We start from the raw sequence: 26,003 nt of genomic DNA, 5'->3' as shown, positions 1-26,003 counted from the left end.
AAACTAATCAACAGCAGGTGTAGAATTGGTTCTATTCATTGTTTACATTGTTCCCCATGCAGTTTAAATGATTAGACGACTATTCTTCGGGTTGGTGTGATTACAGCAATACCAGATTTATGTCGGTTTATTATATTTGGCTGCTATCGCACACTAAAAAGTCCTTTTTCTACAAGGAAAAAAAGTTTTTTGCATTGCCATATTTTGAGAGCTATAATTTTTCTATATTTCTGTCGAGTCATGTGAGGGCTTGTTTTTTACGAGTTGACCTTTTATTGGTACACACATTTTTTGATCGCTTTCTATTCCTATTTTTGAAAGGCAGAATGAACAAAAACAATCAATTCCGAAAAAGGTGTTTTTTTTAGCTGCTGGCTAAGCTGCGCTCCTGGTGATGATTGTGCGGGAAGTGCTGAAACATCAGCATCTCCCGTCGACCACCTGCTGTGATCGATTAGTCAGATTGCCTGACCAACCACCGCAATCAGAAAGCTGGGACCGCCGAAATAGATCCCTGCATCTTTAGCCATGCCGGTCAGCTGTAGGTGACTGCTGCTGACATAGTGCTTGTCACTGTGTTTTCACACAATGACCGTTTAAGTCCATGACTGGTATAGTGCATCATGATGCGAGAACTGACACCTGCTCATGATGGCTATACCTGTCATTTAGTCGTTAAGGGGGTTAATAAGCTGACCAGTACATTCACAGAAAACCAATATACTGGGCTTGTGAAAGTATACAAACCTCCCCACCACCCCTTGGCATTTTTTGTGTTTTGCTACCTCACAACCTGGAATTTCACTGTGTTGTTTTGAGGGTTTGCATCAGTTCATGTAAAGAACATGCCTACAACTGTGAACTTTTTTTTTGTTTGTGAAGCAAACAGTAAATTGGACAGCATAAGTGAAAAATTCAGTGTGCATAACTATTCACCCCCCTTAAGTCAGTACTTTGTAGAGCATCCTTTTGTGAAATTACAGCTACAAATTGCTTTAGATAATTCTGTGAGCTTTCCACATCGTGGCACTGGGATTTTTGCCCACTCCTCAAGGCTGAACTGCTCCAGCTCCTTCAAGTTAGATGGTTTTCCTCTGGTGAACAGCAATCTTCAAGTCTGACCACAGATTCTCAATTGGATTAAGGTCTGGGCTTTCACTACGCCACACCAAAACATTTACACGTTTCCCCTTAAACCACTCGAGTGTTGCTTTAGCATTATGCTTTGGCTCATTGTCTTGTTGGAAGGTGAACTTCCGTCCCAGTCTCAAATCACTGACAGACTGAAACAGGTTTTGCTCAAGAATATTCCTGTATTTCACATCATCCATCTTCCCCCTCAACTCCGACCATTTTCCCTGTCCCTGCTGCCGAAAAACATCCCCACAGTGAAATGTAGTGGCAGTATCATGCTGTGGGATGTTTTTCTGGTGTTCTTGTGATGATGAGCTGTGTTGATTTGGTGCCAGACATAGCATTTACTTTGATGGCCAAAAAGTTCAATTTTGGTCTCATCTGACCACATCACCTTCCTCCATACATTTGAGAAGACTCACCAAATGTATATTGGCAAACTGAAAACAAGCCTTACAATTTTTGTGTGTAAGTAAAGGTTTTTTTCTGCCCACTCTTCCATAAAGGCCACCTCTTGGGAGGGTATGGCTTATTGTGGTATAAGGACAGATTCTTCAGAAAGGGGCTGGAGATGTATGGAGTTAAGGGAAAGCCCCTCATGACTGGGATTGGCTTCGACGGATAAGGTAGAACAGTGCAGGGAGACTGCTGGGAGGAAGTGAGTAAAGGTAGGGGGTATTTAAAAAAAGAAAGTGCGGGAAAAGTGGACATATTAGACTGCTGGGTGTAAAGTTAACACGTGCCCCCACACACCTTGCCGTTAACCTACCTCATGGAGAACGTGGAGGCCATGCTACAACAGCTGCGGACAGAGGCAGGACTGAGGGGTGAGGCATGGCTGTGGGAGCAGCTTTCCACATTGTGCGTCGTAACCCCAGCCCGTGATGAGGAGGCCAGCAGGCAGGCCAGGAGACTGAGGCCTTCGGAGAGGCTAAGCACCGAATTCATGCCACAGAGCAGGCGACGGCTGAGGAGTCCCACCAGGGACCCTGAGGGCGGTGAGTACAAGAGCACAGCTTCTGCTCGTCGCTCACGGCCCTGCAGGAATCCTCACGGTTATATATGTTTCCCAAAATCATATTAAACTAGGGCACATCAACATGCATAAGTAAGAGTGTGCTCATGCAAAAAACATAGAAAAAAACGGAGAAACTAGGAGTTTTTTGTGCAAAAATATAACAGTCTGTATGAAATACAAATGTGTACATAATAACAAATGGACAATCTAGATAAAAACAGTGTGCATAGGGGCCAGTGTTGAGAAACCCCCCCCCCCTAAGGGAAACCAGTCAGAGGTACTACATGGCTCTTGGCAAGGTATAAACTGGGAAAGGGGAATTCATTAGGCTAGTGGTAACAGGTTGACCCAGGTAATCTATATAGATCAAGTGATAAAAGTGTAAGCACACAGTGTGCCACTGAAATGTAAACCACCAGGGCCACCATCAAGCAGATGTATAGGTATCAAAACAATAAGCCAAAAAGCCTACAGCCGCTTACCCTATATGGTAATATCCCACAGACCCTCAGACTGGTGACTAGGGTGGTTTAGCTTCTTCCCAACACACGTTTCGCGTTGCCTGTGCGTTGCTTTCTCAAGGGAAGTAGTGGTATTGCCCTTCCAGAACCTTAATGTATCATAGCAACCGATCACATGGAAAACCATGTGATCGGGAGCTGGCCAATGGTACTATTAGAACCGGCGCACGTGCCCTTTCAGAAGCCACGCCCCCCCACCACGCACCCAGCAGTCAACCCACAGGAGGCACGTGCTGCTCTGAAGAGAGCCACCACAGCGCCTGTGTGGGCAGAACAGACGCCGGACCGAGGCAGGTGAGTACAAGAGCACAGCTTCTGCTTGTCGCTCAAGGCCCTGCAGGAATCCTCAGTCGGCCTGCTGCGGCGGGAGCGGGTAGGCTATGGCCTGTTCCGGAGCTGCGGCCTGCTACTTCCAGGCCCTCAGGACCCGGATCACCAGCGGCATAAGCTGCAGGCACACCTGACGATGCTCCTGTCGGGGCACCCGCCAGAAGGAGCAGCAGACAACAACGGCAGCCAGGTGAAAGTACTGGAGCGAGCGAGCGAGCGGACGCTGAGGACCCACAGAAGCGGCACTCACCAGCGTGGACGGGCCTGGCAGGGGGCCTGCAGGCGCCAATGGAAGCCACCTTCTGGAGGACCGGCAAGATTTTTGGCGGCAGATTTGAATCGTCAGACCCGCACTGGCGCTGGAGCAGGTCTATATGTGCCAGTGGGGGTTGCCAATCCTTCTGGTGACATTGAATCAAGCAAGGGGGTGTGGATGGAAGAGGGAGATTCCGAAGACTAACACCAGCAAGACGGATCGTCAGGATGCGGAAAGTACAGCTGTCAGGATCACAGCGCCCGGGCAGCTTGGTGAGTATGATTCTCTGTCTTGTCTGTCTCAACATGCTGTAAGGTTTGGTCATGGGGTGTGCGGGAGGGAGTTAGGTTCAGGTGTAGAAAGGTCTGGGTACAGCAGAGGGTTCAGCGATCAGGGAGCTGCTGAATAGAATGTTGTAGTTTTTGGTAAGGTTGGAAGGTAGTGCTGGTGGGGGGTTGGGGTGTATCTCCTGAGGGGGCATGGATATCGTTGCCGACAGGGTCACGTATCGTTAGTCATGTCAGACTAACTTAATTTCCTTCTATGACAGAATCACTGACTGGGTGGATCAGGGAAATGCTGTAGATATAGTATATCTTGACTTCAGCAAAGCATTTGACAAAGTATCTCACATCATCCTTATTGAAAAAATGACCAAGTATGCAATGGACCAGGCAACTGTTAGGTGGATTCATAACTGGCTTAGTGATCGGACTCAAAGGGTGGTTGTAAATGGCTTCACATCCAGCTGGATGAATGTCTCAAGTAGGGTACCACAGGGCTCCGTCCTGGGACCTGTATTGTTCAACATCTTTATCAATGATTTAGATGAAGGAATTGAGGGTAAACTGATTAAATTTGCTGATGACACAAAGCTAGGAGGGATAGCTAATACTAGAGAAGAGAGAGAGAGGATTCAAAAAGACCTAAATAAACTGGAGCAGTGGGCAGCAACCAACAGAATGGTTTTTAACAGGGAAAAATGCAAAGTACTACATCTGGGCAATAAAAATGAAAAAAGCATATACAGAATGGGAGGAATAGAGCTAAGCAACAGTACATGTGAAAAAGACTTAGGTATACTAATAGATCATAGACTGAACATGAGTCAACAGTGTGATGCAGCAGCAAAAAAGGCAAATACAATTCTGGGATGTATTAACAGAAGCATACAGTCTAGATCACGTGAAGTCATTATCGGTCTTTACTCCTCTTTGGTCAGACCTCATCTGGAATACTGTGTACAGTTTTGGGCACCACATTTTAAAAAAGACATAGACAAACTGGAGCAAGTTCAGAGAAGAGCGACCAGAATGGTGACTGGTCTGCAAACCATGTCCTATGAGGAACGGTTGCAGGATTTGGGAATGTTTAGCTTGCAAAAAAGAAGACTGAGAGGAGACTTAATAGCTGTCTACAAATATGTCAAGGGCTGTCACATTGTAGAAGGATCATCTTTATTCTCATTTGCACAAGGAAAGACTAGAAGCATTGGGATGAAACTAAATGGGAGGAGACACAGATTAGATATTAGAAAAAACTTTTTGACAGTTAGGGTGATTAATGAGTGGAACAGGCTGCCACGAGAGGTGGTGAGTTCCCCTTCAATGGACGTCTTCAAACAGAGGCTGGACAGACATCTGTCTGAGATGATCTAGTGAATCCTGCTTTGAACAGGGGGTTGGACCAGATGACCCAGGAGGTCCCTTCCAACTCTACCATTCTATGATTCTATGATTCTATGATCGCTGGTAGTGAGATGGGTGAGGCGGCGCAAAGTAGTGGTGGCACGGCTGCTAGTGGGTCTTTGCCCAGTCAAACTGAAAAGGAAAAAACGGATGCTATTAAGGTTGATGATAGAGCAAAGGGGTAGGTATATGTATGCTTCGAGGGGCCGTTGGGGTCACACTTAAAAAAGGAGGTAAAAGAAAAAATTTGGAAAAACAAATGTTTACATTTGTCAAGAGGCAAAAGCGAAAAAATTTCACCTCAACAATTGCAGAAAGGACGACAGTAAGAAGAAGGAGGAGGAAAAGCGGAGGTGGTGGTTTATACCACAAACGTTTACTAACTGCTAACAGGCCTTTGCAACCTTAGCTAGTGTCAGACGTCAACAAAAAGCTGGACCACTATAGCTGGTGATTGGCTACAACAGTTAGGTGAGTTTGAGCATCTGGTTGAATTATGTCTCCATGTTCTGTGCCAGTGCAGACTATTAAGCGGCTTTTACTGTATTCAGGTGAGTGCCTATCGGTGAGTATTAATAAGTTTGCTATTTTTGCTACTAGTCCCCTGGATAAGTTTTTATTTTGCCCAGGCAACCCGTGTATTGAAAACTGTCTAAAAGAAAATTTCAGCCATCGCAAACAATTACAGCAAAGGTTTCATTTTTCAAGAGCAAAATAAGGAATTAAAAGGGTTGTCTGATCCAGATTGATAAGTCTGCAGTCACTCAGTGTGACTGCAGACTTAGGAATCCTCCCCAGCGCAGGCACTATGCTCTGCGGGGATTCGCCGGTTTCTGATGCGGGAGCGGAGGGTATGTATGCGTTATACATACTCCCAGTGAGGGGGCACGGCCTCGCTGCATACACTTATACAGAGGCTGCGCCCACTGGTCAGCCGCGTCACTAGACGGGGCACGGCCTCACTCAATACAAGCATATCGAGCGAGGCCACACCCACTAGACGGGCCCTGGCCGGGTGTATGTATAACACATACATACCCTCATTTCCTGGGTCAGAAACCAGCTAATCCTCGCAGCGCACAGTGCCTGCTCTGGGGGGATGCATAAGTCTGCAGTCACACAGAGTGACTGCAGACTTATCGATTTGGATTGGACAACCCCTTTAAGCTGGGCTGTGATTGACTATTACTTTATAACTCTTCATCAGTCACCCTCATCGTGTGTGAAATGACTCTTAGGACTCACACATGCAGTTTTTTGCAGCAAAAGCCAGGATTGGATTTGAAAGTTATGAGAAATATATCGGATAGACTTGCACATTAATATCTTTAATGGATAAAACTCCATCAAAACTATTTGTTTCCAGCCTCACTACAGCTGATTTTCATTACATTTTGGTTAGTGAAGCAGCAATGGAGTCTCTGCATTGAGAGGTTTTTTTGGGGTTTTTATACCTTGAGAAAGGCGCCGGCCCAGTACAGAAATGCGTTGGTATTAATAAAAAAACGTTTTGGAATCACAAGGCTCTTCATTCCCGCAGCACAGCCCGCCTAAATGTGCCAGCTTCCATTTTTTGCCATTTCCTCTGGAAGAGCCTTTTCCTCCAGCCACGGGGCAGCAGCAGCTGTACACAACACCTTTTAGGTGAGTGCTACTATTGATTATACCTATCCCTTGCCAGACGGTATTGCCAGGCGCTTCTGTCCCTCTCCAGAGCTTCACTGCATTGAGGACAGACAAACTGGTATAGAAGCAAAATTATTTGGTGCTGAAGCTAATTGAAAAAATTGCTGTAATATGTTTCGTAATAATAGGTGAATATTATAACTATTGAATGAACCACTTCCTGAAAAATGTCATAAAGTAACAGGAGATCAAAAGGAGATCTTGTATAAAATCCTGTGCAAAAGTTTTAGGCATGTGTGGAAAAATGACTCAAAATAAAAATACTTTTAAAAATAGAAATATCAATAATTGATAAAACAAAATGCAAAGTAAATGAACAAACGAGAAATCTAAATCAATATTTGGTGTGATCTCCTTTTGCCTTCAAAACATCAATTCTTCTATGTATACTTGCACATAGTTTTAGAAGGAACGCGGCAGGGAGGTTGTTCCAAACATCTTGGAAAACTAACCACAAATCTTCTGCTAGTGTAGGTTTGCACAAATCCTTCTGTCTCTTCATGTAATCCCTGACATATTGAGATAAATGCTCTGTGGCTGCCATATCATCAGTTCCAGGACTGCTTGTTCATCTCTATGTTGAAGATGTTTCTTATTGACATTGGCTGTATTTTTGGGGGACATTATCCTGCTGCAGAATAAAGTACAGTATCTGATTGTATTTCACTGCATTGAGGAACGTAGATGCCGTGTTCGACCAAGGAAACCTACTGCAACAGATAAAAGACACAACATTCTTATTTCCTTTTAGAAAGCACTGCTGGATGTCTTCAGATATCAGCTCAGAACTAGCAGCAACCAGTGGAAACCTGCTATACCAATCTACTGTTCAGAGACGTCTGTACAGAAGTGTGATCTGCATGGAAGATTTTCTGGCATACACTGGACATGGAAACAAGGCCAAATGACTCAAATATGTATTCAAATATAGGAACTGGGGTGCAAGATATAGTCTGTAGAGGCTCTGAACTGATGATTCAAAGTGAGAAATATTGGGCTGTAACAGAAGGCAGTTTGTTTGCTGAAGGACTGGAGAGAGGTACAATGAGTGTCTTCAGGCAACAGTGAAGCATGGTGGCGGTTCCCTGCAATTTCAGGACTGCATTTTAGCAAATGGAGTAAGGAATTTGGTCAGGATTAATGGTGTCCTCAATGCTGCAAAATACAGGCAGATACTTATCCAATAGCATTTTATTGCATGAAATAAGTATTTGATCACCTACCAACCAGCAAGAATTCTGGCTCTCACAGACCTGTTAGTTTTTCTTTAAGAAGCCCTCCTACTCTGCACTCATTACCTGTATAATTGACACTTGTCCACACAATCACACTTCAACCTCTCCACCATGACCAAGGCCAAAGAGCTGTCTAAGGACACCAGGGACAACATTGTAGACCTGCACAAGGCTGGGATGGGCTACAGGACAATAGGCAAGCAGCTTGGTGAGAAGGCAACAACTGCTGGCACAATTATTTGAAAATGGAAGAGACACAAGATGATTGTCAATCTTCTCGGTCTGGAGCTCCATGCAAGAACTCTCCTCGTGTGATAAGGATGATTCTGAGAATCAGCCCAGAACTACACAGGAGGACCTGGTCAATGACCTGAAGAGAGCTGGGACCACAGTCTCAAACATTACCGTTAGAAACACACTATGCTGTCATGGATTAAATCCTGCAGTGCACGCAAGGCCTCCCTGCTCACTCCAGCACATGCCCAGGCCTGTTTGAAATTCGTCAGTGACCATCTGGATGACCCAGAGGAGGCATGGGAGAAGGTCATGTGGTCAGATGAGACCAAAATGGAACTTTTTGGTATCAACTAAACTCGCCATGTTTGGAGGAAGAAGGATGAGTACAACCCCAAGAACACCGTCCCAACCGTGAAGCTTGGGTGGGTTAAACATCATACTTTGCAGGTGATTTTCTGCAAAGGGGACAGGACGACTGCATCGTATTGAAACAGGATGGATGGGGTCATGTATCGTGAGATTTTGGCTAACAACCCCCTTCCTTCAGTAAGAACATTGAAGATGGGCCGTGGCTGGCATGACAATGACCCGAAACACAGCCAGGGCCACCAGGAATTTCGAGGCCCCATACTGGCAACATTTTTGGGCCCCCTTGAGACTCCGCCCAGGCTCCTCCCCTCGAACCTTCCACAGTCCCACCACCCAAACACAGCCAGGGCCACCAGGAATTTCGAGGCCCCATACTGGCAAAATTTTTGGGCCCCCTTGAGACTCCGCCCAGGCTCCTCCCCTCGAACCTTCCACAGTCCCACCACCCACTCTTGGAAAAACTCCACTTCTGCACCACGTCCTCACCAATCCCACAATAACAATTCCCATCGAACACCATATCGTATACATAGCAGCTTTTGTTTTAGCCAAAAGATTTTTTAAGCCACCACCACAACAAGGTAGACTCTTTGGTCGGGCCTTATTCTACTCTAACCTATTAAACATTTGTTCTAATACCTAATACTCTCTTTAGGTATATTTTTATTTAAGGGAATGTGTCATACATTTTTTTGAAATGGGCAATAATATCACATACAAGGGACAAATACCACCACATGACAATATCACATATTACCACCACATAGTGACCGAATAATATCACATACAGTACTGACCAAAAGTTTGGACACACCTTCTCATTTAAAGATTTTTTTGTATTTTCCTGACTATGAAAATTGTACATTCACACTGAAGGCATCAAAACTATAAATTAACACATGTGGAATTATATACTTAACAAAAAAGTGTGAAACAACTGAAAATATGTCTTATATTCTAGGTTCTTCAAAGTAGCCACCTTTTGCTTTGATGACTGCTTTGCACACTCTTGGCATTCTCTTGATGAGCTTCAAGAGGTAGTCACAGGAAAGGGTTTTCACTTCACAGGTGTGCCCTGTCAGGTTTAATAAGTGGGATTTCTTGCCTTATAAATGGGGTTGGGACCATCAGTTGTGTTGTGCAGAAGTCAGGTGGATACACAGCTGATAGTCCTACTGAATAGACTGTTAGCTGCTTTTTTTCTTGCCATAATACAAATTCTAAGTAAAGAAAAAGGAGTGGCCATCATTACTTTAAGAAATGAAGGTCAGTCAGTGCGAAAAATTGGGAAAACTTTGAAAGTATCCCCAAGTGCAGTTTCAAAAACCATCAAGTGCTACAAAGAAACTGGCTCACATGAGGACCGCCCCATGAAAGGAAGACCAAGAGCCTCTGTTTCTGAGGATAAGTTTATCCGAGTCACCAGCCTCAGAAATCGCAGGTTAACAGCAGCTCAAATTAGAGACCAGGTCAATGCCACACAGAGTTCTAGCAGCAGACACATCTCTTCAACAACTGTTAAGATGAGACTTTGTGCAGCAGGCCTTCATGGTAAAATAGCTGCTAGGAAACCACTGCTAAGGACAGACAACAAGCAGAAGAGACTTGTTTGGGCTAAAGAACACAAGGAATGGACATTAGACCAGTGGAAATCTGTGCTTTGGTCTGATGAGTCCAAATTTGAGATCTTTGGTTCCAACCACGGTGTCTTTGTGCGACGCAGAAAAGGTGAACGGATGGACTCTACATGCCTGGTTCCCACCGTGAAGCATGGAGGAGGAGGAGGTGTGATGGTGTGGGGGTGCTTTGCAGGTGACACTGTTGGGGATTTATTCAAAATTGAAGGCATACTGAACCAGCATGGCTACCACAGCATCTTGCAACGGCATGCTATTCCATCCAGTTTGCGTTTTAGTTGGACCATCATTTTATTTTTCAACAGGACAATGACCCAAAACACACCTCCAGGCTGTGTAAGGGCTATTTGACCAAGTAGGAGAGTGATGGGGTGCTACGCCAGATGACCTGGCCTCCAGTCACCAGACCTGAACCCAATCAAGATGGTTTGGGGTGAGCTGGACCGCAGAGTGAAGGCAAAAGGGCCAACAAGTGCTAAGCATGTCTGGGAACTCCTTCAAGATTGTTGGAAGACCATTTCCGGTGACTACCTCTTGAAGCTCATCAAGAGAATGCCAAGAGTGTTCAAAGCAGTCATCAAAGCAAAAGGTGGCTACTTTGAAGAACCTAGAATATAAGACATATTTTCAGTTGTTTCACACTTTTTTGTTAAGTATATAATTCCACATGTGTTAATTCATAGTTTTGATGCCTTCAGTGTGAATGTACAATTTTCATAGTCATGAAAATACAGAAAAATCTTTAAATGACAAGGTGTGTCCAAACTTTTGGTCTGTACTGTACTAGGGACAAATACCTCTACACCATGACCAGACCACATATTACCACCACATGGTGACCGAATACTACAATACTGATCATTAATAAAAAAAAACACAATACTAATATCACTAAAAGTGCCATTATACACAGGATCTCTGTACATAATATACAGTGTATAGTGTCAGGGTACAGGTAACACACTGACTCACCGGTGACGTCTCTAGTTTAAGTCCTTCATCTTTGCTTTTCTTCTTTATCCGGCACAGACCGCCATCACTTCTTCCAGCCAAGACTCGTCTCTACATAAAATAACAGTTATCAATTTGTACACTACACCAGATGAGGGGAAAAAAAGCGACATAGTGCCACCCTGGACAGTAACAGGACCCCCCCTCACTGAAAACAATATCCTCAACAATAAAATACATCACTGCAGTAATAATATCCATAATTAGCCCCGATAGTAATAATGTCCCACATCCTGGTCCTATATCTCAATTCTGCCCCCATGTCTCCATCCCGCTCCCATGTCTCCATCCCGCCCCCATGTCTCCATCGCACCCCCATATGTCTACATTCTGTCCCCATAATGCTGCTTTACAAAAAAGTAAACAAAAAAAAGTTTCTCCTTACCTTGCCGTGGTCCAGTGGCACCCAGCTCTCCCATCATCCGATGCACGGTCGCCGGCACATGAGTTACGTCATACACCGGCGGCGTGTGCGCTGACGTCAGCTGCCGGTCTGTGATTGGCTGGCGGCTGTTAACCATTGCCGTGCGGGAAGCTTCCCACATGGTAGTAGATTTCAAATGAACGTGGCTCCGAGGACGCACTTTCAGTAACTGAATCGGCAGAATCTTGTCGCTGGGGCCCGGTGAGCGGAAGAGGGGGGTCCCATCCTGGCCCCGCTTCTCATAAGGGCAAGTAAGGAGTGGCTCCTCTGTAATAAGCATTTCATGGTCCTGGAGTGGCCTAGCCAGTCTCCAGACCTGAACCCAATAGAAAATCTTTGGAGGAAGCTGAAACTCAGTGTTGTCCAGCGACTGCCCCGAAATCTGAAAGATCTGGGGAAGATCTGTATGGAGGAGTGGACCAAAATCCCTGCTGTGTGCAAACTTGGTCAAGAACTACAGGAAACGTCTGACTTCTGTAATTGCAAACAAAGGTTTATGTACCAAATATTAAGTTCTGTTTTTCTTTTGTATCAAATACTTATGTCATGCAATAAAATGCAAATTATGTAAAAATCCTACAATGTGATTTTCTGGGGGGTTTTTTAGATTGTCTCTCACAGTTGAAGTGTACCTAGGAGAAAAATTACAGACCTCTCCATTCTTTGTAGGTGGGAAAACTTGCAAAATCTGTAGTGTATAAAATACATACATACAGTGAGGAAAATATGTATGTACAGTACAGACCAAAAGTTTGGACACACCTCATTTAAAGATTTTTCTGTATTTTCATGACTATGAAAATTGGACATTCACACTGAAGGCATCAAAACTATGAATTAACACATGTGGAATTATATACTTAACAAAAAAGTGTGAAACAACTGAAAATATGTCTTATATTCTAGGTTCTTCAAAGTAGCCACCTTTTGCTTTGATGACTGCTTTGAACACTCTTGGCATTCTCTTGATGAGCTTCAAGATGTAGTCACCGGAAATGGTCTTCCAACAATCTTGAAGGAGTTCCCAGACATGCTTAGCACTTATTGGCCCTTTTGCCTTCACTCTGCGGTCCAGCTCACCTCAAACCATCTCGATTGGGTTCAGGTCTGGTGACTGTGGAGGCCAGGTCATCTGGCGTAGCACCCCATCACTCTCTTTCTTGGTCAAATAGCCCTTACACAGCCTGGAGGTGTGTTTGGGGTCATTGTCCTGTTGAAAAATAAATGATGGTCCAACTAAACGCAAACCGGATAGAATAGCATGCCGCTGCAAGATGCTGTGGTAGCCATGCTGGTTCAGTATGCCTTCAATTTTGAATAATTCCCCAACAGTGTCACCAGCAAAGCACCATCACACCTCCTCCTCCATGCTTCACGGTGGGAACCAGGCATGTAGAGTCCATCATGTTGGGGCGTGATCACAGCTGGACATATATGGGTAAGCCTGACTCATGTTAAATAGCGAGCGCACATATATATGTATACTGTTCATTGGTTGATATTTAAACTGTGCGCATGGTACTGGCACTGTCCCATGAGTCTATGCACGTTTTAGGCTCAAACTATGAATACTGCCCTTTGGCATTTATTAGCACAAGGACCCTTATGCATTGCCCATATAGTTTCCATGCCCTTCTGTGATCTTTTTCATGTATCTTTCACCTCATACCCACTGATCTCTTTTATGTTTTGTAGTGATCTTGTCTTTTAGTATATCTAAATAAAATATATACCTTTTAATCTATTCTTTAGCATTGGTGTTGCATTTTTGGGGTGTACCATTCTTTTTATAGGTTTATATACATAATGATGTGGTAAAATCCCCTCCTTTTCCCTATGAATGGGATAATATGTGATTTATTCACCCGCTACGTAGATATTATGGACATGTAGAGTCCATCCGTTCACCTTTTCTGCGCCGCACAAAGACACGGTGGTTGGAACCAAAGATCTCAAATTTGGACTCATCAGACCAAAGCACAGATTTCCACTGGTCTAATGTCCATTCCTTGTGTTCTTTAGCCCAAACAAGTCAATTCTGCTTGTTGCCTGTCCTTAGCAGTGGTTTCCTAGCAGCTATTGTACCATGAAGGCCTGCTGCACAAAGTCTCCTCTTAACAGTTGTTGTAGAGATGTGTCTGCTGCTAGAACTCTGTGTGGCATTGACCTGGTCTCTAATCTGAGCTGCTGTTAACCTGCGATTTCTGAGGCTGGTGACTCGGATAAACTTATCCTCAGAAGCAGAGGTGACTCTTGGTATTCCTTTCCTGGGGCGGTCCTCATGTGAGCCAGTTTCTTTGTAGCGCTTAATGGTTTTTGCAACTGCACTTGGGGACACTTTCAAAGTTTGCCCAATTTTTCGCACTGACTGACCTTCATTTCTTAAAGTAATGATGGCCACTCGTTTTTCTTTACTTAGCTGCTTTTTTCTTGCCATAATACAAATTCTAACAGTCTATTCAGTAGGACTATCAGCTGTGTATCCACCAGACTTCTGCACAACACAACTGATGGTCCCAACCCCATTTATAAGGCAAGAAATCCCACTTATTAAACCTGACAGGGCACACCTGTGAAGTGAAAGCCATTTCCGGTGACTATCTCTTGAAGCTCATCAAGAGAATGCCAAGAGTGTGCAAAGCAGTCATCAAAGCAAAAGGTGGCTACTTTGAAGAACCTAGAATATAAGACATTTTCAGTTGTTTCACACTTTTTTGTTAAGTATATAATTCCACATATGTTAATTCATAGTTTTGATGCCTTCAGTGTGAATGTACAATTTTCATATTCATGAAAATACAGAAAAATCTTTAAATGAGAAGGTGTGTCCAAACTTTTGGTCTGTACTGTATGTACGTGTGTGTGTATACTGTAGCCCAAAGTTTTCTGAAAAGGGACAACCTCTTTAACATAGTTAGTTAGCTGGGAGTTGTACTTTTGCAACAACTGCCTAGCTTAAGTAATGCTCTAATTAGACACAATAACTAATACATTGTTAGGCAAATATGTACATTGCTCACCATATATGAGTACACCCTGTGAAGACCTGGGGTCTTCCATGGGCATAACGCTACTTAGACAACAAAGGGTGAGGGTAAAATAGCATGGCAATACTTTGTCTGCTTTGTGGTTCAATAACAGATAAAACAGTCCCAGCAAATACACAACATGGTACAACATTACACAGTCTCACCCTTCCCCTCTGCCCGCCTGGAATAGAACATCTGCGACTTTGGGACCTCCAGGACCAACTGCCTCAACCAGTGGCCGCCCCGCTTCTGGTGGGCCCCCACAGAGAGAAGGTAGCGATAAGCTTAGGAAGTTAGCAGTCCATTGAGGTACAAGGCCAGGAGACCTGAGGGTCCCACCCTGACCTCTCTGAGAGTTTCCATTGGGGCCAGATGATCGGCTGGTCCCAATCTGGCTTCTCTGAATGTCTCCATGAGTTCCAGGCGACTGGTGGGTCCCTTCTGGCAACCCCAAACAACATATCCATGGAGCCAGGTGACTTCATCGTCCCAACCTGGTCTCCCCAAATGTATCCATGGGCTGTCTGATGGTTAATGGAGCAGATTCGTATCTTTCCAGTCAGGGCCGATACCCTTAGACCGGAATCATGTAGAATCCAAATCTGTGTCTCTTTGGATGGAGCCTCCATGCTGTCCATCTACTGTCCTGAAGGATGTCTCTCATTCTCCTTGTAAAGTCTTTGATTCTCCTTGATTCTGCTTGCAGCACTACAGACATCCCTGATTATATTTACATTTGTGTAAGGTCATCAGTCACAGGTTGGGGGAAAGGGCAGCGCTCAGATCTCATTGTTTGAGCTAATCAATTTACATAGTTGGTATACAGTGGGCTCTTTAAACCAACATTCAGCTGACTTTTAGTACAATATGTAATTAGCATATTAGCAAATATCATTGTTTTCAAACCCAAGAGGAGATAACAATCAGGGTTATACAAATACTGGTTTGTCCTTATTGACCAGGCACATAAGTACACAAAGGTAATAGTGTATTTCTCTTGGATTAACAAATCTAAATGTCTGGCTTATTAAGATTATAGGCTGTATCGTCATACACCCACTTTGAAAATTAAGATTTAAATCAATATCTCAATGAACACAAAAACAATTTCCAAATTTTGACAAGCCTGAGTTTCATTGAAAATTCTTTCAACCCATAACTTGACAGCAATGTTAATAATGTAACTTTCATTACAAAATCTTCAGTTTAACTCAAATTAGTTGATGCAAATATGAATACACCTCACATCAAAAACTACTCCATCTAGTATTTTGTATGACTTCCATGATTTTTAAGGACAGCACCATGTCTTCTTGCATAGAATGAACAAGTTGGTGACATATTGCAACACTTTTTTCCTTTCTTCAAGACCAATGTCTGGATGCTGGATGGAGATTGATTCTCAACTTGTCTCTTCAGAATTCCCCATAGGTGATCTATTAGGTTCAGCTATGGAGACATATTTGGTCACTGAATCGCTTTCACCTTGTTGTTCTTCGGAAATTCAACAGATAAGTATTTTGGATCATAGTCATGTTTGTAAAGTGCACATCTACCCAGGGCAAAGAGTGATGGTAGCATCTTCTCTTTCAATATAGAGCAGTACGTCTGTGAATTCATGATACCATCAATGAAATGCATCTACCTGATACCAGCAGCACTCATGTAACCCCACATAAATACACTGCCACCACTATGTTTCTTTGTAGGCACCATTAAATTATAAAAATGAATTTAGAAAAATGCTTGGTACATATTGAAATAGAAGATACTACAATCACTCCATGCCCTTGGTACACTTTCCCAACATGACAATGATCCAACACACCTATATGTTGAATTTCTGAAGAATAAAAGGGTGAAAGTGATTCAGCAGCCAAGAATGTCTCCTGATCTGGACCCAATAGAACACCTATGAGGAATTCTGAAGAGACAAGATGAGCATCACACTCCATCTGGCATCTAGGCCCTAGAAGACGTCATTCTTGGAAAAAGATAGATGTCTTATTAATCTTCCTTCTTTGATGGGTTAAAAAATGTTCTATAAAACTCAGTCAAAACTTTGGAAACTGTTCTTGTGTTCAGTGAGATGTTGATTAAAATCTTACTTTTCAAAAGGGGTGTACGCATTTATGCTGAGCACTGTATATGTACAGTGGGGAAAATAAATATTTGATACACTGCCGATTTTACAGGTTTTCCCACTGTGGTAGATCAGCTCACTTGGCTGCACATAGAGAGAGACACAGGAACACTGCCTCTTTAAATCCCTCATTGTTTATTAAGAGTTCGGCATAAACCACTGCAACATTAGCAAGACAAACACGGCCTCCTGGCCTAACAGGAAAAACAAAATATAACGCATGGCACAGTCCTTGTTGCTTTGGGTAACCACCCACTTCAGGAACAAACAACCCAAGGTTTAGCTTTCCTTCACATGGCAATACAGCTCCATATCCACCCCAAACCAAATGCTCTAAAAGGCTGGGAATTTATCCTCTGACCACCTCCTTCTCTAAAGGTGTTTAACCCCTTCATGACCGGGGCATTTTCCACTTTTGAGTTTTCATTTTTTGCTCCCCTTCTTTTTTTTACACTTTTTGCTTGCTTCTATAGTCTCCATAGGGGACTAGAAGCAGAAACTGTTTGATCGCCTCTGCTACATAGAGGTGATGAGCAGATCACCTCTATGTAGCAGAAATTTTCCTGTGCTATGAGCGCCAACCACTAGGTGGCGCTCATAGCAATCTTTACATGACTACTGGGGTCTGCTGCAGACTCAGGGTTGTCATGCCCACCCATCAGTGACCCGCGATCACGTGACGGGGTCACCGATGGGCGGGGTAAGTAACGCGCTTCCGACGCGGCGCTGTTAAATGCCGCTGTCAGAGATTGACAGCAGCATTTAACTAGTTAACAGCCTATGGTGGATCGTGATTCCACCCGCGGCTGTTGCTGACACATGTCACATGTCAGCTGTAAGAATCAGCTGACATGTGCTCGGTTCAATGCGGGCTCAGCGCCGGAGCCCCCGCTGAACCGGCTTTTCCAACGTGGTGCGTACTGATACTGACCACATCGGAAAGGGGTTAATCACCCTAGCACTAAACTTAGCTGATTAACCCCTCATCACTTTGTGTGCTGGAACATTTGTCCTATGTTTATATTACTCCCCCAGTACTTTGCCAGTGACTTTATCACACCACCTTCAAAGAATGGTGAGGTCTGTTATTTTTATCGTAGGAACACCAACTGTGAGAGACAGAATCTAAAAATAAAAAAACAGAAAATCACATTGTATGATTTTTAAATAATTAAATTGCATTTTATTGCATGAAATAAGTATTTGATCACCTACGAACCAGCAAGAATTTTGACTCACAGACTTGTTCGTTTTTCTTTAAGAAGCCCTCCTACTCTGCACTCATTACCTGTATTAATTACACCTGTTTGAACTCATTAACTGTATAAAAGACACCTGTCCACACAATCACACTCCAACCTCTCCACCATGGCCAAGAACAAAGAGCTGTCTAAGGACACCAGGGACAACATTGTAGACCTGTACAAGGCTGGGATGGGCTACAGGACAATAGACAAGCAGCTTGCTGAGAAGGCAACAACTGTTGTCACAATTATTGGAAAATTGAAGAAGCACAGGATGAATGTCAATCTTCCTCAGGCTAGAGCTCCATGCAAGATCTCGTCTCATGGGGTAAGGATGATTCTGAGAAAGGTCAGGAATCAGCCCAGAACTACACAGGAGGACCTGGTCAATGACCTGAAGAGAGCTGGGACCACAGTCTCAAACATTACTGTTAGTAACTCACTATGCTGTCACGGATTAAAATCCTACAGGGCACACAATGTCTCCCTGCTCACGCCAGCTCATGTCAAGGCCTGATTGAAGTATGCCAATGACCATCTGGATGATCCAGGGATGTCATGTGGTCAGATGAGACCAAAATAGAACTTTTTGGTATTAACTCCACTCACTGTGTTTGGAGGAAGAAGGATGAGTACAACCCCAAGAACACAGTGTCAACCATGAAGCATGGTGAGGGAAACATCACACTTTGGAGGTGCTTTTCTGCAAAGGGGACAGGGCGACAGCACCGTGTTGAAGGGAGGATGGGATCATGTGCCGTGAGATTTTGGCCAACAACCTCCTTCCCTCAGTAAAAGCGTTTTAGATGGGTGGTGGCTGGGTCTTCCAGCATGACAATGACCTGAAACACATAGCAAGGGCAACTAAGGAATGGCTCCATAAGAAGCATTTCAAGGTACTGGAGTGGCCTAGCCAGTCTCCAGACCTAAACCCAATAGAAAATCTTTGGAGGGAACTGAAACTTAGTATTGCCCAGCGACAGCCCCGAAACCTGAAAGATCTGGAGAAGATCCATATGGAGGAATGGGCCAAAATCCCTGCTGCAGTCTGTGCAAACTTGGTCAAGAACTACAGGAAACGTCTGACCTCTGTAATTACAAGCAAAGGTTTCTGCACCAAATATTAAGTTCTGTCTTTCTATTGAATTAAATACTTATTTCATTCAATAAAATGCAAATTAATTATGTAAAACTCATACAATGTGATTTTCAGATTTTTATTTTTAGATTCTGTCTCACAGGTGAAGTGTACCTACAATAAAAATTACAGACCTCTCCATTCTTTGTAGGTGGGAAAATTTGCAAAATCGGCAGTGTATCAAATACTTAGTTTCCTCACTGTGTGTAAGAAAGAAACAAAGCATGACAAAGATGATTTCACTAGACATTATTTTACCTTTTATTATCGAACTACATTTTACCTTTTATTGGTTCAATATAACCAAAGTTTTGCACAACTCCTTAGTGACACAACAAATGTTCCGTTTTACGCTTTTTTTCCTCCCTTCCTCCTCTTCTAAGAGCCCGAGCTTTATTTTTTTTACGACACAACCATATGAAGGTTTTTGGTTTTCTTTTGTGGGATGACTTGTACTTTTTAACTGACTCATTTTACCATATAATGTACTGAAAAACATTAAAAGAAATCCTTAGTGAAGTGAATAAAAAACCCACAATTCCGCCATTGTTTTTTGGGTTTCGTTTTTACAGCATTCATTGTGCGGTAAAAAAATCTGACCTGGCAACATGATTCTTCAGCTAGGTATGATTATGGTGATGCCAAACATAGAGTTTACTTTTCTTATTTTAATGCCTAAAAAAAAATCTGAACCTTGTAAACAAATAAAACTTAGTTTGTGCCGCTATTTTCCAAAACTTTTTTTTTGTTTCAATCATGTTGTGTGCGTGCTACATATGGCTGAATACATGTGTTGTGTTTTGATAGCTTTGTATTGCATATTTTAGGGGGAGATGCAGTGACCAAAAAAGGAAATTCTGGCATTTAGTTTTGTTTACACTATTTACCTTAAGGGTTAAATACATTTTTAGTACCAGATATTTTCTCTTTTTTGGGGATGGAGAAAGTGAGGGTAATTTAACCTTATGTTTTATTTTTTTTATACTTTTTTATACTTTACTTTTCACCTTATTTTTAATCCCTTTAGGCAGCTTGAACCTGCGATTTTTGATTGCTTGTACTTTATATTGCAATACACCTCAGTATTGTAGTATACAGTACAAAATAACGATCTATGAAGCCCAGTCTATGGCGAGAATTCACAGGAAGGACCAAGATAGCAGCTTCTGAGCCTACAGCAGGATCCCGGATGACTTGACAAGCCATCTGCACCCCGTAATCATATCACAGGGGGGTGCAGATGGACGCTAGAACAGATTGCCCCCTAGGATTACACCACTTAAGTGCTACTGTTAGAGAATGACGGTGACATTTAAGTACAGTAGATAACACAGGATCCTTCATTCACAGTCCAACCCCTCCCCCATGGCCAGATTACAACATGTCTAAATAAAACTTCTATAGAAGTCAATAAAATCAGAGCCTATCCATTGCTGCCCATGGTCCTTATGGGAGCTCTAAAGCATAGTTCTAAGAGCTGTTAACATAAGCTTAGTGACTGCCCCATTATCATATACAGAAACTAAAATAAAAAATTACAATCAGAACAAAAAAAATTATAAAAAAAAGTTGTTTTTTTTTATTGTTAGATACTGTTTGTGATGCATTCCTTTTAAGATTCAATATTGCATAGGGTATGCTAGTAAAATCTTTGGACACTTGCAGTTTATAGAGAAAATGGATTTGTAATTTTCAGTTCAGCCACATGGTGGCGATATTGCTTGATGTTCTTATCTGCAGATCAGGCTACCAATGGCCCGTCCTCATAGTGTGAAGATTTTGTATTATTAGTAGGTTATATAAGTAGGTTCAACTTTTATGATCCGTGTGTAAAAATTTATATCTGTCCTCGATGCCTTCATAGGGTTAAAGGCAATTCAAAATGTATTGTCCTGTTACTTTTGTTTGAAATTGCAGGAAAAAAATGATTCTCATGTAGACACTGCTGCTGACCCGGTAGCTTTTGCTTCTAGTTCTGCCCAAGGATCCTCCACCATAGATGGTCTGTAGTAATGACTGATGTCCTTGTGATTTCTTCGGAAATCTACCTGCTGGAGAACAACAGGTTTAGAAAATTGCACATTGGTTTGTTCAAAGAAACAGGCGGGTCATGGGATCACGTGTTTAATTCTGCAGCAGCGCCACCACAGGAGAAATTAAGAATTACATTGTTACTATTAAAACTAATGGTCTGTATGTGTAATTAATGGATGTGTAGAGTCCTCCAAAGCAAGAGATGAACCTCAGTCTAGTAATCAGCATTTTCTAACAGAGTACTTGAGAATGGATTTTCTGAACAAGACAGCCCCCCTGAACATTTGGCCAATCCTGACTTACGCTTTGGGCTACACAAACCTAACAGCAATTTTTGTTTGCATGGCTGTATGAATTTAACCCTTCCTTTGATCATAGTGTCCAAATATCAGAACTGTTCCTCGGATAATAGCGGAACATTTAGAAATTGCAATCTATGCCACACATACAGCTTTAAGGATATTCTACTTTTTGTCAATGTATAATCAAACTTGTGAGATACAAGGACTTGGGGTGAAAACTCACTCTCGAAGCGTTAAACAGAGTATTAAAGGGGCCCTATAAGATTAAAAAATAAAAAAAATGCTCCATTCCATAAACTAGGCTACTTTTGCCCATAGGCTGTGTCTGGTATTGTAACTTGTTCAAAGCGTCAAATACTAGAAAGGAAGAAATTACTGGGACTCACCATATACGATAATATCTTCTTCATTAATATTATTCAATAAATAGCAATGTAACCAGACTAGGAGAGTTTTAGCCATACACACTGCAGGCAACAGCCGTTTTGTGTCCTTTGACATTTCTAAACGCCGGAAGAAGCATCAAGTGATGCGAAACGGATGTTGCCTGCAAGTGTCTCGTTAAACATCTTGTCTGGTTACATTGCTTAGTATAGATTTATACGAACAAAGAAGATTTTGTCATATATGGCGATTGCCACCAATTTCTTCCCCTCTTGGACATGACTCTTTGAATGCTTTCTCAACATTGATAACACCTATTTGTGTAGGTAATATTTAAAACGAACCATACATCTAAATAGGAGTGGCGGTAGTGCCAACGTGAATCTTCTTTCCGTGGGTATTATAATTTGGCCTCATTCGAAGTGCCATGGATAAGAGTGCAGTGTTTCCAGGAGACTATTTTTTTTTTTTGTTAAAGCACCACTCCAGCACGTTGTTTTTTTCATCACTGGAATGGTGCCTCAAATGTAAGTCCCCTGCCCCTGGTCATATACTCACCCTCTGGCATCTTCTCCGTTTTTCAGCACCGCTCCTGTCCCTCAACGCCATCTTGTGAGCGCAGCTTCTGACTGGCCGGAAGTCAGAAGTTACATCACAAGCTCTCAGTGCAAGTCTATGAGAGATAGAACGAGGCCAGAACGCGGCTCTCATAGACTTGTATTGAAAAGTGACCTCCGCGCTACTCCACGAAACACTGGAGCTTCCTGGCAGGTCACTTTTCGCTGGAGACCGAAGGGCGCGACACTGGAAAACGATGAAGACGGCAGCTGGTCAATGTGAGACAGGCGCAGGGGAATTACATTTAAAGCACCACTCCAGTGATGCAATAAAAAAACACACGCTGGAGTGGTGTTTTAAGTATATTTCCGCTGGAGTGGTGTTTTAAGTATATAACCACCTAAATGAATAGTAATTTATTTTTTTATATTTTACAAATGGAGCCATAATGATCTAATGACAGTGTAATGCCTAAGATCTGCCAAATATTTAACTCTTACCTGTGTCTTTTCCTCGGGGAATACTGAACCGTGCTTTGGACTTTGTTTATAAGCGGGTGAGAATGTGGGGGTTTTCGGTGTGGAGCCCCAGCTTCTCTGGTAATTCATCTCCGGTTCCCATTGTTTAGGAGACCACTGTTGCGGAGATCCCCAGTATCCATTTGGACTACAATGTGAGTTGTAGCGTTGAGGGCTCCAGTTGCTCTGAGACGGTGACCAGTTTCTACTCTGCCAGCTCGGTTGGGGTGAGCTCCAGGATTTTGGTGACGACCTATTCCTCTGAGTTGGTGCGAGATACGGTGACATCACCCGTTCTTGATTTCCAGTGAATGAGGGAGGCCTCCTTTGTTGTGACATGTTTTGTCTTTTCTCTGTAAAAGGCAAAAACAATACCAATTAGGAACATATAAAGAGTGTAAAAGAAAAACTCCAAGAATCTTTGTTAGAAGATAGTTAGATACCCTGCAGCTGTCAGGTCATGTTGTAGTTCTGCAGGATCTCAAAAGTCAGAGACCGGAGACCCCTGGGAAATATATTTGAAGATGATGATGGGATCATCTAATCCAGGTCAATTTGCCTGTTCTATTACTTATGTTACCATTTTGGGGAGCTAACTTGTCTCACCACTACCTACAGAGGAAATACAGAAGGATGAACGTTAATAAGTCCTCACCAAGTCCCCTGTAGTGGTGGCTGCAGGCTGCCTGAATTTTATGGCAACCTAATAACCCTGTATACATTTTTCCCAACCATCTGGGAGAATATTTCTAGTGCCATGGAGAAGCCACTAAATAATGTACAGGGATGCCGGGTGTCAGTCCCTCACTGGTCTGATGTGGTTGACCTATCATACAGATAGGTGATCAGTATGTAAGTCCTAGACAACCCCTTTAAAGTAATATATGATCTCTATATGACTGCACACAGAGTAGCCCCCTAGTGAAGTTATCTGCTGTTGGGATATTAATATGATCCGAGAACAAAACCAGTCTTATGACACAGGACTTATGGTAGCACTCACCTTTTCTTCTCCGGACAATCATTCCTCCAGATGTCCCAGGTAGTATGAAGGGGGCTTCAGAGAAAATAACTGCAGGAAGCACAGGGATTGGACTGGAGAGGACTGGGGAAAAGTCATTTTACCTGCTGACGCCCCCTTCAGACTGTTTTGGGACATCTGGAAGAATGATTGACTGAAGATAAAGTGAGTGTTACCATAAGTCTTGGGTCATGCCAACAGTAAAGCGTCCTGAGACCATTCATGTGTGGGGTTGCTTTTCATCCAAGGGTGTGAGGTCTCTCACAAATCACTGAAAGGTTAGGTTCACACGAGCATATAAAATATCATTCAGACTTTCATCTAGAAAACGCAAGCTTTTTTGTCATCCGAGTGCAATCCATTTTTTTTTTACAGAAGCAGCTATTAATCATTTACAAGACGATTGACCGTTTCCGATGTTACATTGCAATTCTGTATCTGTAAAAATCGGATGCTGTACTGTGGCTCCATAAGGCTATGTTCAACGATGAGTTTTTTGGTGAGCTTTTGACGTTGCAGATTGTCTGCACCCCTTATATAAAATGGGCAACTTGCGTGTTTTAAAAAAAAAAATGCAGCGTGAAAAACTCACCAAAACCTGATTGTGGGAACGTAGCCTTAAGGCATCTAAATTTTTTTTTTATATATCCATAGACTTAAATGGGCGAGTTTCATCCAGTTTATGGAAGAACCTAGTACATGCTGTGATTTTTCACACGCAAATTCGGTCAGTAAATAAAAATCGCCCAAGTGCACTGCCCCATTGAATAACATTGGTCTGAGGGCAGTCCGTTTTTTTTTTGCCAGACAACACTTGAACTGAAAATATGATCATGTGAATGAGCCCAAATTGAGATAAAGTCCAAGCACTGATTAGACAAGAATGGTCAGTCATCAGTCTGGATTTGGCCCAGACGCTGACCTCCAGTATGCCAGGGCGAACTGCAGAAGTCTTGAAAAGAAGGGCTAACATTGTAACTACTGAGTCTTTGCATAAACTTGATGTTTTTGCCAATAAAAGTGTAAAAACGTATGACTTTTTTTTTATAATTGTACTTCAGTAACCAGAGAAACATTAGTAAAAGATCTAAAAACACTGAAGCAGAAAACTTTGTGAAAGCCATAATTCATGTCAGTCTCAAAACTTTTGGCCACGAGTGTATGTATGATCTAATACAGTTATGCCTTTTCACTTACCTTGAGTCACCGGTCTTCTCTCCACAGCTATCCAAAGTATAAATGTGTCTGCTGTCCTCTGTGCCCAGTATTTATATCCATTAGGAAGGAGAGGTATGAAGAACAAGACATTCAATGGTGTCTTAAGTAGATTTGTGGGCACCACCCCCAGTGAAACTGTCACTTGTAAAGCCTATTTCACTCTTCTGTGTTTTGGAGCCGCTGCTTCTGGTTTTGGTTTGCAAATACTGACAAACTATTGACATGTGAATGAGACCCAAACAGAATGATTGTCACTAGAACAAAAGTGAATGCTGGGCCTGTGCCACCAATATAATGAAATACATTTTAAATCTGTAACATTTATAAGGAATTATAGTATTTTTAAAAATGTTTTCTTTCTTCATTCACGATTCACTATCGGGAACATTGAACACTGGTTTTTGTTACTTTTCATAGGGGACAATAATCTGAAAATGAATCCAAGGAAATATTGGAGTAATTGTTATGTCAGAAAAGACAATTTCTAACACACTTCTTGCGTTATAATCTTATGTTTACAAAGAGACTTTATTTTTACATGGATTTAGGAGTGGATTCTGCTATAAAATCCATACGAAAAGCTGTTTAAAAAACTTTTTGAATAAGCTTCCTATTGATATCCATTGAAAAACACACAGTGCCCTAGGTGCTGTTTTTTTCCATTGTTTTTTTATCGGGTGTAAGGCCTCATTCACATGTCTGTATTTAAACACATCCGGGGAAAAAATGTTACTGGTTTCATCAGTGTGTCAACAGTGTTTGGTCCGTTTTTACCATTAGTGTTTTTCACGGTTGGATAAATGAATTATAAAGCTTCTCCTATACTTTGCAATGTTAAATACGTTAACAAGAATATTAATCAGCAAAG

At 42.5% G+C, this 26,003-nt stretch overlaps 1 protein-coding gene and 1 pseudogene across 1 annotated transcript in view; one reads left to right on the top strand and one right to left on the bottom strand.

Annotated features, from left to right (window-relative positions):
- Positions 1-5,018: 5,018 nt before the first annotated feature.
- Positions 5,019-10,470, top strand: LOC141271513 (uncharacterized; annotated as a pseudogene).
- Positions 10,471-20,931: 10,461 nt separating this feature from the next.
- LOC141271512 (gastrula-specific protein 17-like) overlaps positions 20,932-26,003 on the bottom strand; it is a 31,072-nt gene continuing 26,000 nt past the window's right edge. Inside the window, exons 3-4 of the mRNA XM_073681572.1 lie at positions 22,879-23,249; positions 20,932-21,148 (exon numbers count right to left, since the gene is read on the bottom strand). Of these exons, the coding sequence (XP_073537673.1) occupies positions 21,032-21,148; positions 22,879-23,249 (488 nt within the window). The 3' untranslated portion in view covers positions 20,932-21,031. The remainder of the gene's footprint in view (positions 21,149-22,878; positions 23,250-26,003) is intronic.

The sequence above is a fragment of the Phyllobates terribilis genome, unplaced genomic scaffold (assembly GCF_046119375.1).
Source record: "Phyllobates terribilis strain yellow unplaced genomic scaffold, ASM4611937v1 Scaffold_5__5_contigs__length_657084704, whole genome shotgun sequence".
NCBI classification, from domain to species: domain Eukaryota; kingdom Metazoa; phylum Chordata; class Amphibia; order Anura; family Dendrobatidae; genus Phyllobates; species Phyllobates terribilis.
This window is presented reverse-complemented; position numbering and strand designations above follow the sequence as displayed.